Genomic DNA, 12,320 nt, shown 5'->3' on the forward strand with positions numbered 1-12,320 from the left:
TACAGTTTTGTGACTATTATTTGAACATGTTTATTTTCTTGGTACATAGCAAAAATGGGATTTCTATGAATACAGGCAATGAAATCATTCAAATCATGTATGTGTATGCACACTTTAAATCATCCCTTTTTCATAGTATTCCATGGACAGTTGGTACAGCTTCTTTAACTCTGCAATGCTTTGTTCCCCTCAGTTGCTCACTCAGCCCTTCCAGTGTCCCATTAACCTGCCAACTTTCATCCATTCACTCAAATTAAGTCACTCTACCATTGTCTTGCTCTTGTTCACGCAAGTCCTCTCATTCTCTCACCTAACCACTGTTCTCCCCCCCGCAACACACTCCTGATGGTCTCCCCTTTCCTTGTGACTTTCCATTTGAGAAATCCTCTTACATTCTCCTTGCTCCATCTAACTGGAGGTCTCCTCCTTCCATGCTATCAAGTTACTTCAGCTCCCAAGCTCATTTCCTTCTGAATCTGGCATAACAATTGCCCAAAGCCAAATTAGTCCCCCAGTTAGCTCACCCAAATCAGATATTGCATCTCTTCCCTAATGATTGACATAGTCTTGGAGAATGTAATATCACACTCTCATTGTCAAAACCTTAATGCAAATGTGTGTTACTAGACATTTTGACATTCTTTTCTTTCTCTGCTCCATAGCCCCTTGCTTATGCTCAGCTTTCCTCTAGGAATCCCAAACTGATGAATAATGCAACCATAAGAGGAAGGGGTTACCTGAAAAATATATAAAAAAAAAAATCAATGTTTTATTCACAGCTGGTTTCAAAACGCATAACAGGCCAAATTTTCTGTTGGCATAAATTGCCCCGGCTCCACTGACTTCCCTGGGAGAGAATTTGACTCATAATGTCTCCACACATAAAACAATGAACAATTTGCAAAGGAAAAAGTGCGATTGTAAACACTCTGGCACAGGCATTGCCTCTGTTTTAATTGACTCTGTGATTAGGGGATGTTCACCACCTTCCCATTAAATTATATCCCTGAGAGGATAGAGATCTGGGTTTCTCTCAAGCACTGTAGTTGTAGTGACACACAGGTGTATGAAACAATCTGCTAGGGGTAGGAAGACCTGCTGTTACTCCCTGAAAGCTCTGTCAAATATTCAGTTTGGCTACAGTCTCACATATTTTCTTGTTAGTGGGGAAGCTGGCTTACAAATAAAAATTAGATATACTCAGAAATGTCTTAGCTGGAAAAATGTATTAAAAAGGCTCATGGGTCAAACATCTATTCAACTGCAGTAGTGTTTACTGCCTTTATTTCTACAGCTTCCATCAGAGCTATGTCAGACAAAAAGCAACTGTGAGTTCAGACACCAGAGACTTGTCTACATGAGAGCTGTCACTGGTGCAAACACTGCTGTAACTTATCTGGTGGGAAGATCCCTAGTACAGTTCCTGAAGATTTCAAGTTCTTCTGCTCCTGCCATTTCTTTCCTCACTTTGAATTGTAAACCATTGGGTACAACTGGGGTAGAACCACCTCAATAATACACAAGTGCCCTGTTTTCAAGCAAAAAAAGTAGATGGAAAAGAAACACACCAACTACATCAACAACAATGCTCCTAAAACACAGCCAGATCCTCAAGTGGTGTAAGCCAAGGGCCACACTCATTTACTTCAGTGGAGTATTTGGCCCAAAAGGCCCATTTCCACGAGGCAGCAGCCATGTGATACATTACTCAGGTACATGAATGCCAGTGCTGCTTACAATGCAGTCCTTTATACTCTGTAGAAAGAGTTCCATCACAAACATTTGCAACACGAGTGCCACGCATGTCCCTTTCCTTTAGAAGCCCATGTCCACTACAGTTCCACTGAGGAATAAGCAGGGTGAGGCAGACACCTGAAGCTTGCTGTAACAACTGTTTTCTACAGTGATAACAGTGTTTACACCACCATCTGTTGGAGCCGACAGGATTCTTGCTCTCGAAGGCCCAGTTCTTTTGTATTCCTCCTTGAAGCTTCCCAGAGGTTCCCCTCCAATGGATTCTGGGATCTGGCAGCAGGTGGTTATGGAGGGAAAAAATAGAAGTCATTGACCAGCAAGGATTTATAGAGCTGTCAGCGAATTCTGCTGATCCCACAGTGACAGAGGTTCTCCTGCTGATCCATAAGACCCCAGGTAACAGGTTTGTGGTTCTAATGAGTTCCAGAGAAGCACTGCAGCCACACATGCTGCACTTGCCCAGGCCACAAAGGCTTTCCCTTGAAATCTTTTTGCGATCCCAAGGTCACACTGGAGAAGGGAGCACCTGAGGTGGGGCAGTGATGGAATACAATACCGCTTTACTGGAACTACAGAACTCTCTCCTCATCCTAACAGTGCCTTGGCTCACACTGTCCAGTTCTGCAGTCTTTTCTATTTTAGCAGCAAAGGTGTCCACAGTAAAAGACAAGATCTTGGCCTTGAAATCTACTTTTCATCTTTTCACCTCCATCAGAGTTCCTCTCCAGATGCACCTGGTCTCTCTTCCAATGCTCCATAGCCTCCAATGTCCAGTTCTACCTTTATTCCAGTTGGCTGCAAGAGAACCCAAGAGGAATTTAAACTTGTATAGCTGAGAATCTGCCGCTAAGAACATCTGTAGAGTCAAAGCCACTTAAAAATGCCCATCGCTAACAGACATGCAGACACTGCAAGCCATCTACCAGTTCCCACTGATGTCAGTGTTAAAGGCACCACCTAAACTGCACTTTGTATGCTGGCTGTGTGGCGGGCCAGTAGGGCACTGCACTGAACCACCCACCTCACTACACCTAACCATCTTCCAGGCTCCGAGTGCCTCCCTGGTGGCACCTCACGTCTGGCCGACCCCCTTCCCAGAGGCACACCCACTACCCTGGCGTAATGCCGCCACTACCCAAGGTCTGGACTGATCCTGGCCCTGTGCCCCCTGGGAAACACAGGCCTAGCAGTCCTTGAGGGTTCTCGACCCACTGCAAGAACTTGGGGTGCTCCCCTCAGTCTGAAGCACCAGTAGTGGTCTCCTTTAGTCAGCCAAACCAAGGGGACCCCAAGGCATAAGCTAGACCCACTCCCAATAAGTCTCCCACACTAGGTACACAGGAGAACTTTATTGATTACAAGGAGTAGGTTTGGAATAGGGTACAGGGTAGAGCAATGTTAAAGAAATCCCATAGAGCAAACAAGGTAGCCATTGATCACACATCTGAGTTACTGCAAGCTATATATCTATAGCTATTAGATCTCAGGTAGCTTACTCATGAGTATCATCCAGAGGCAGGTGGAGAGTCCCTCTGGAGGCAGGCAGCTCACTGATCATGAGTCTCAAGAGAAAGCCAGTTTCAGATGGTCCAGCTTAAGTTTTCATCATGACTACTTCTCCTTCTCCTGGGCAGTCCTTATGACCTCATTTACCTAGTCCAATGGAGGCCAGCAACTGTTGGCTGCCAGCCAATCAATTTGAAATGCATCACTGGTTGCCAGGTAGCCTGGCAGGGTCTCTAGCTCCTTCCCCAGGTATGTGATGCCAGTCACGTAGGGGGAGGGAGCAGGTTTTCCCCCCTCCCTCAAGAATGTATCCAGCTCAGTTTACAGCTCAGGGTTACCTAAAGAGCCATGCCCTTTGCAGTGACCATGTTAACCAAATTGTCTCATAGCAGAGTTTTTGGGGAGAGACAGAGGTGGCATTCTGCCACAGGCTGATTCAGGCAGACACAGAATATGCTCAGCTGTTTGCATCTCCTTAGGCCTGGTTACCAAGGAGTTACCTGGCCACCCAGAACACTGGCAGACTCAATCAATCAATCAATCAATCATCTGCTAACCAGTTTCTCAGCTGCTAAACAGTGGCCTTGAAATTGACAGCTCTCACTTAGTTTCAGGGCTGCTATTCTGCAAGTCAAAAACTGACAAGCAGCCTCAACTTCAATGCTTTTTGCTTTTTTCCAATTCTGTGAGGTGCTGCAGTCACAGAGCAGTCACTGACAGCAGTTCACAACACAGGCTACAAGTTGTTATTATGTGCCCAGCGTAATGGGGCACCAACCTTGATTGTGGCTTCTGGCGATACTGCAGTGCAAATAATAATTAATATGCCTGAAGTCAAGTAAAGCATTAATGCCCCAAACATTTTATAGTTCTTTCAGGTCAGGGGATCTCAAACTGGATTAGAAATGAATGTACACAGGAATAATTTTACCAGCTACAAACACACAGCCACATCCTAAAAGAGTTCAAACCAGGAAGTGAAACGTTAAAGAATGAGAGAACCTGAAGATAAGCCTGTTGAAAATCTCTGGGTTAAAGTTAGAGGGGAGAGCAACAAGTGTGATGTTGTAGTAGGTGTCTACTACAGACCACCAGACCAGGAGGAAATGGTTTAGATTCATAGCTGTTAGGGTCAGAAGGGACCTCAGTAGGCCATCGAGTCCAACCCCCTGCCCTGGGCAGGAAAGAGCACTGGGGTCAGACGACCCCAGCTAGATGCTTGTCCAGTCTCCTCTTGAAGAACCCCAAGGTAGGGGAGAGCACCACCTCCCTTGGAAGCGAATGAGGGAGGTGAATGAGGCTTTCTTCAAACGGCTTGGGGAAGTTTCCCAATCACAAGCCATGGTTCTTATGGGGGATTTCAATCACCCTGACATCTGCTGGGAAGGCAATTCAGCAGTGCACAGGCAATCCAGGAAGTTTTCAGATAGTGAGGGTGACAACTTCCTGGTGCAAGTGCTGGAGCAGCCAACTAGGCGCCATGCTCTTCATGACCTGCTGCTCACAAACAGGGAAGAATTGGTGGGGAATGTAATATAGTAGATGATATCTTTGGCAGCAGTGACCACAAAATGACTGAGTTCAGGCATGAACAATGCTTGCCCCTGGGGGGCACGGCTGCGCTGGTGGCAGCAGCAGGAGCCTGGTGGCGGTAAGATGGGAGCTCCCGCAGATGCTGCTGGCATGGTCAGTGCGGGGGAAGGAAGCATGGAGAGCAGCAGAGTAAGGACCCTAGACTTCAGAAAAGCAGACTTTGACTCACTCAGGGAACTCATAGGCAGGATCCCTTAGGAAGCCAGTCCGAAGGAAAAAGGAGTCCAGGAGACCTGGCTGTACTTTAAAGAAGCCCTTACTGAGAGTGCAGGAACAAACAATCCTAATGTACAGAAAGACTAGCAAGTAAGGCAGAAGAGCAGCTTGGCTTAGCAGGGAACTCTTCAGCAAACTAAGTCACAAAAAGGAAGCTTATAAGTGGAAACTTGGACGAAAAAATAGGGAGGAGTATAAAAGCATTCATACAGGGATGAAGTCAGGAAGGCCAAAGCACAACTGGCGTTGCAGCTAGCAAGGGATGGGAAGGGTAACAAGAAGGGTTTCTAGAAGTATGTTGGTAGCAAAAGAGGGATCAGGGAAAGTGTGGGTCCCTTTCTGAATGGGGGAGGCAACCTTGTGACAGAGGACGCAGAGAAGGCTGAAGTGCTCAATGCTTTCTTCACCTCAATATTCACAAGCAAGTTCAGCTCCCAAACTACTGCACTGGGCAGCACAGTTTGGGGAGGAGGTGAGCAGCCAACAGTGAAAGAACAGGTTAGGGACCATTTAGAACAGCTGAACATGTACAAGTCTATGGGGCCGGATGGGACATACCTGAAAGTGCTGAGGGAGTTGGCTGATGTGACTGCAGAGCCATTGGCCATCATCCTTGAAAACACATGGTGATCAGGAGAGCTCCCAGATGTTTGGAAAAGGGCAAACATAGTACCCATATTTAAGAAAGGGAAAAAGGAGGATCTAGGGAACCACAGACCAGTCAGCCTCACCTCAGTCCCTGGAAAAATCATGGAGCAGATCCTCAAGGAATCCATTTCTAAGCACTTGGAGGAGAGAAAGGTGATCAGGAACAGTCAGCATGAATTCACCAAGGGCAAGGCATGCCTGACCAACCCGATTGCCTTCTGTGATGAGGTGACTGGCTCTGTGGATGTGGGGAGACCAGTGGAAGTGGTGTACTTTGATATTAGCAAGGCTTTTGATACCGTTTCCCACGACAGTCTCATGGACAAGCTAAGGAAATATGGCCTGGATAAATGGATTGTAAGGTGGATAGAAAACTGGATGGAGCATCAGGCTCAGAAAGTAGTAATCAATGGCTCAATGTCTAGTTGGCAGCCGGTATCAGGTGGAGAGCCCTAGGGTCAGTCCTGGGGCTGGTTTTGTTCAATGTCTTCATCAATGACCTGGAAGATGGCAGAGATTGCACCCCCAGCAAGTCTGCAGATGGCAACAAGCTGTGGCAAGTAGTAGATACGCTGGGGGGTAGGGCTAGGATTTAGAGTGACCTAGACAGATTGGAGGATTGGGCCAAAACGAATCTCATGAGGTTCAATAAGAACAAGTGCAAAGTCCTGCACTAAGGACAGAACAATCCCATGCACCACTATAGGCTGGAGGCTGACTGGCTGTGCAGCAGCTCTGCAGAAAAGGACCCGGGGGTTACAGTGGGCAATCAGCTGAATGAGCCAGCAGTGTGCCCTTGTTGCCAAGAAGGCTGACAGCATAATGGGCTGCATCAGTAGAAATGTTGCCAGTAGGGCAAGGAAGTGATTATTCCCCTCTATTCAGCATTGGTGAGGCCACATCTGGAATTCAGTTTTGGGCCCCCCCAAACAGAAAGGATGAAGAGATATTGGAGGCCAATAAAAATGGTGAGGGTGCTAAGGGATATGACTAATGAGAAAAGACTGAGGGAACTGGGCTTATATAGTTTGGAGAAGAGAAAACTGAGGGGGCATTTAATAGCAGCCTTCAACTACCTGAAGGGGGTTTGAAAGAGGATGGAGCTGGACTGTTCTCAGTGGTGGCAGGTGACAGAACAGAGCAATGGTCTCAAGTTGCAGCTAGGGAAGTTTAGGTCAGATATTAGGAAGAATTTTCTTACTAGGAGAGTAGTAAAACACTGGAAAAGGTTACCCAGAGGTGGTGGAAGCTCCATCCTTGGACCTGGCTAAACAAAGCTTTGGCTGGGATGATCTAGCTGGGGATGGTCCTGCTTTGGGCAGGGGGTTGGACTAGATGACCTCCTGAGGTCCCTTTCCAATGCCAATTTTCTATGATTCTATGAACCACTAGTTAGGCTGGTTTAGACTCCCGGAAGATCTGTCCCAGAGCATCCAGTATGAAATGGCAGCAAGAATCTGAGCCAAGGTGGATGTATTTACCCACATTACCAAGTAACCAGGACATCAGTTCCTCTCCTTACAAAAAGAGATACGAGATCATCAGAGACTAAGTCAGGAAGAATGGAGCAACTGAGTCACTGTGATCCAAGTAAAAAATGGATCCACTGACTTCACACACCCAGAAATAGAAGTCAGGCTATTTACAAGCCACATCATTTTTTTCTTTTCAACAGATTACAGCTTTCTTGTATTGCCACTAGCTCCCCAGCCCAATGCAGAGACACATGGGGGAAGCCCAAGCTCCTGCAACCCCCAGAGCAAGGACTCTGCCTCTACTACCAACTCTGCTCTAAACCCTCTTCTCCATGACCTCATCCCTGGTTCACCTGGAAATTCTCACCTGCCGGGGCGATTTTGTTAAGGAAGCAATACATTGTGTGCTGGCTTTCCCCAAAGCCCCTTGGCTTCTCTCTAACAGCACGCGCGTGCTGGGCACAAAACTCCAGGAGCGGCCCAGGGCTGGCTTGAGGTGACCGCTGCTACTATCCCTTGTCACATGGTTAGTCACCTGCAGTACAATAAAGTAGACATATTAGGCAGCTACCAGCAGTAACATCACTGCTCCTTGTAAGGAAACACTGGGATACTCAGGAAGCTAATGGATAAATCAGCTGTTTCTATGGATTCTTATTCCTCTCCTTCTCCTCACCCTGTAGTTACAGGGAGAAGGTATTTGGAGGCTTCATGGAAGCCAAGTTTTAGTTCAGAAGACAGTCTCATGGGGTGGTGCTTTTAGAGATGCTAGGCTCCCATTTTGCAGACCTGTTCAGCTTTAAGCACATCCACTTATCTGGAAAGCAAATACCCCAAATCATCCAATATTTGCTATTCTCCCTCACCACTCACCCCAGGAAGAGAAAGACAAAGCCCAGGGGCACTCACCACAGTAGCAAGGCCAAATTCTCTGGCAAGTGTCTTCAGTTCCCTCGCCAGCTGCATCATGAGGGCCAAACCTACAGAGACAAGAAAAGGACATTTTGGCACATGCTTCCACTAGAAGTCTCTTAGAGACCAATGCCATCTCCTGAGATGAGGAATCTAGAGCAGCTCATCAGAATACCTTCACATCCACTCAAGCAGGCTGACCTCTGTGTATTACGTTAGCTTAATACTGTTCATCAGTGCCCATTTCACAGCTAGCCCCTCTTACTTTCCAACTATCCAAAGAACAAAACCAGCATACACAGCAGCAGCCTCTGCAACCAGGCACACCATCAACATGTACTGCATCAGGCCCAGATAATCAATTCTAGGACACACCTAGCTCTTACTGAACACTGTTCCTCAGTCCCAAAGCACTTTCAAAAAGCAGGTTGGTGTCACTGTCTCCATTTTACTGATGGGGTTACTGAGGCACAGAGTGGTGCTGGTACTTCCTAAAGTTCACCCAGTAGGCCAGAACCAGAAGAAGAGCCCCATCCAGTACTCTGTTCATTAGGTGACACTGCCTCTCCCAAGAAGTGTGCCTCCATGACCTGTGACTCATCCTCTAAAGATTGGTCCCTTCTTTCACAAAGGCCACCAGGTGATCTTTGCCACTGCTGAGTTCCTGCTACACACACACACCCCAAACCAGGAAATGACTAAGTGAAGCCACACTGAGGACTCCCCCACCAATACTCACTCTCAGGGCAGCAGACTGCTCAGAGGACTGGCAATGAGCAGTTTTAACTCCCCATCTTGAGTCTATGCATCAGCTGCAGTCAATCTGGCCTTTGCAGTGACTTAGCTATTGCAGTTCCATTGCCAAGCCACTGCACTTCCCCAACACCAACTTCTTAGAATTTCTGACAAAGATCTGCAAGGGCCTGCAGCAGCCCCACAGAATCCTGAGGAGTAAGAAGTTAGACCGGCAGGACTATTTGGGAGACAGGCAACTAAGAAGATATATGAAGGGATGTCAGTCTGGCACTTTTGAGAGAGTTGTTGAAAAACATGGCCTGCCCATCCCTTACTACCTCAAATGTGCCAAACCAGGAAATGAGGGTATCTACTCTAAGGGAACTATTGCTCTCAGGCATATTGAGGACAGCCAGCTCAAGAACCTTGGTAGTGGGGCGTGGGGCCTCAGGCCTGCTTTGCAGCCACATTTCCAGGCTTAGCACATGCAGAGCAATACTAGATAGGGAAGGCCTACTTCTCAGTACCAGGGAAGCCATACATCCTGAGCTATCAAATACATACATTTACCTGTTGCACCTCATCCAACACAACACTGGCATTAAAGTTAAAAAAATAAAAAATCCTCCCTCTCCCAGCCCCCAGGCCCAGGTATCAGAGAGCACAAGGTATAGTTCTGTACTGCCAATGCCATCTGAATTTTTGCAGGTAATCAGTGGGCCCAGGAGTGCTGGAAACAGATTTTCCAGCTACCTGATTGCAAAGGACATTCGGTGCCAAACTTTCTGAATGTTTTGCAAAAGGCAGGATTGCTATCTCCAAAGGCCAGAAATTGGGATGAATGAATCCTCATTATTTGAGCCTATTGGGCACTTTTACAAATTCTTCAAGGTTGGAAAGGGTGGCGCATTAATTAGAGCAGCTCTGAGAGCTTTAGTTCAAGCACCCCTGCCACCATTTTTAAGCACAGGGACACTGATACACAAGGTGCAGGAAGCTGCTGGAGCGCAGTAATTACCAAGCTCCAACAGGCTCGATTAATCAAGCCTGCTCCAACGTGCTGGACATTACATAAGTCACTCCATTCCAGGCCAAATTACTCCTGTAACAGGAAGGAGTAGCTATACACTACTATAAAATGACCAGCACAGCACTACTCCAGTAAACTTCAGACCAGAAAAAGCCCCTCTCTCATAAAAGCAGCTCATACACCACCTAGTAGCCAGACAATGTAATACCAACTATTGCAGGCAGCTGACTTGGAAGGCTGGCCACATCTGCTCCTTACTACAGAATAAAATCCAGGATAGTAACAAGGATTTCTACAGGTATGTCAGTAGGAAGAGGAGGATTAGGGAAAGTGTGGGTCCCTTACTGAATGGGAGAGGCAACCTTGTGACAGAGGATGCAGAAAAGACTGAAGTATCCAATGCCTTTTTTTGCCTCAGTCTTCACAGACAAGGTCAGCTCCCAAACTACTGCACTGGGCAGCACAGTTTACTGAGGGCTGCTCACCTCCTCCCCAGTGAAAAAACATGGTAGAGACTACTTAGAAAAGCTGGACATGTACAAGTCCATGGGGCCAGATGGGATACACCTGAGGGTGCTGAGGGAGTTGGCTGATGTGATTGCAGAGCCATTGGCCATCATCCTTGAAAACTCATGTCAATCAGGAGAGGTCTCAAATGATTGCAAAAGGGCAAACATAGTACCCATCTTTAAGAAAGGGAAAAAGGAGGATCTAGGGAACCACAGATCAGTCAGCCTCACCTCAGTCCCTGGAAGAATTATAGAGCAGATCCTCAAGGAATCCATTTCTAAGCACTTGGAGGAGAAAAAGGTGATTAGGAACAGCCAGCATGGATTCAACAGGGGCAAGGTATGCCTGACCAGCCTGACTGCCTTCTCTGATGAGGTGACTGGCTCTGTGGATGCGACAAGACCAGTGGATGTGGTTTACCTTGATTTTGGCAAGGCTTTTAATATGGTCTCCCACAACATTCTCGCAGGCAAACTAAGGAAGTATGGGCTGCATGAACGGACTGTCAGGTGGATAGAAAATTGGCTGGAGCGTCAGGCTCAGAGAGTAGCAATCAATGGCTCAATGTTTAGTTGACAGCTGGTATCAAGTGGAGTGCCCCAGGGGTCCATCCTGGGGCTGGTTTCGTTCAATGTCTTCATCAATGACCTGGAAGATGGCAGAGAGTGCACCCTCACCAAGTCTGCAGATGACACCAAGCTCAGGGGAGCAGCAGATACACTGGAGGGTAGGGCTAGGATTTAGTGACCTAGACAAATTGGAGGATTGGGCCAAAAGGAATCCCATTAGGTTCAATAAGGACAAGTGCAAAGTCCTGCACTTAGGATGGAACAATCCCATGCACCCCTATAGACTGGGGGCTGACTGGCTGGGCAGCAGCTCTGCAGAAAAGGACCCGGGGGTTACAATGGGCAATCAGCTGAATGAGCCAGCAGTGTGCCCTTGTTTCCAAGAAGGCTGAGAGCATACTGGGTTGCATCAGTAGAAGTGTTGCCAGTAGGTCAAGGGAAATGACGATTCCCCTCTATTCAGCACTGGTGAGGCCACATCTGGAATACTCTGTTCAGTTTTGGGCCCCCCACTACAGAAAGGATGTTGACAAATTGGAGAGAGTCCAGTGGAGGGTGACAAAAACAGTTCAGGGGTTGGGGGACATGACTTATCAGGAAAGACCGAGAGAACTAGGCTTATTTAGTCTAGAGACGAGGAGACTGAGAGGGGACAGCCTTCAACTACCTGAAGGGCAGTTCAAAAGAGGATGGAGCTGGACTGTTCTCAGTGATGGCAGATGACAGAACAAGGAGCAATGGTCTTAAGTTGCAGCAATGGAAGTTTAGGTTAGATATTAGGGAAAAAAATTCACTAGGAAGGTAGTAAAACACTAGAACAGGTTACCCAGGGTGGTGGTGGAAGCTTCATCCTTAAAAGTTTTCAACAACCTGCTAGACTAAGCTTTGGCTGGGCTGATCTAGTTGGGGATGGTCCTGCTTTGATCATGGGGTTCGACTAGATGACCTCCTGAGGTCCCTTCCAACCCTAGCTTTCTATGATTCTACCTCACTGTGTAGGTCAGGTTGTGTGCCTACAGCCTGAGGCCCAGTCCCAAATTCCCAAGCTGGAGCCTGCCCCCGAGGCAAGTATGCTTACCTTCTGACTGCCTGCCTCCAAAGAGTGGGCAAACTACAGCCGAGACAGAATCCACCACCAGCAATTTCACAGGACCCCCAGAACAAACAACCTGAGGAGTGAAGCACAATGTGTGAGGGAAAGGGATAGAGCAGCACATGCCATTCAAAACAGCAACTTGAAGTATGGGCCAGTACAGCCCTGCAACATTAGAACATTAGTCCTGAGGCCACTTGGAAACTAAGGTCCACAGAATAGCAACCCCAATCCTGCAGTCTTATAGTTTCATAGTTGGTAGGGTCACAAGGGACCTA

The 12,320-nt window shown here is 47.3% G+C and overlaps 1 protein-coding gene across 5 annotated transcripts in view; it reads right to left on the reverse strand.

Annotated features, from left to right (window-relative positions):
* The window catches only part of RAD51D (RAD51 paralog D), a 20,859-nt gene continuing 8,539 nt past the window's right edge, over positions 1–12,320 (reverse strand). For 4 of the 5 annotated variants that reach the window (XM_059717399.1, XM_019492980.2, XM_014595957.3 and 1 more), the window contains 4 exons: positions 12,028–12,118; positions 8,103–8,173; positions 7,561–7,728; positions 1–2,550 (listed from right to left, as the gene is read on the reverse strand). In XM_059717399.1, coding sequence (XP_059573382.1) covers positions 2,467–2,550; positions 7,561–7,728; positions 8,103–8,173; positions 12,028–12,118 — 414 coding nt within the window. In that variant the 3' untranslated portion in view covers positions 1–2,466. The remainder of the gene's footprint in view (positions 2,551–7,560; positions 7,729–8,102; positions 8,174–12,027; positions 12,119–12,320) is intronic. The other variant, XM_019492981.2, reaches the window with a different exon arrangement.

This window comes from Alligator mississippiensis, chromosome 14, assembly GCF_030867095.1.
Source record: "Alligator mississippiensis isolate rAllMis1 chromosome 14, rAllMis1, whole genome shotgun sequence".
Taxonomy (NCBI): domain Eukaryota; kingdom Metazoa; phylum Chordata; order Crocodylia; family Alligatoridae; genus Alligator; species Alligator mississippiensis.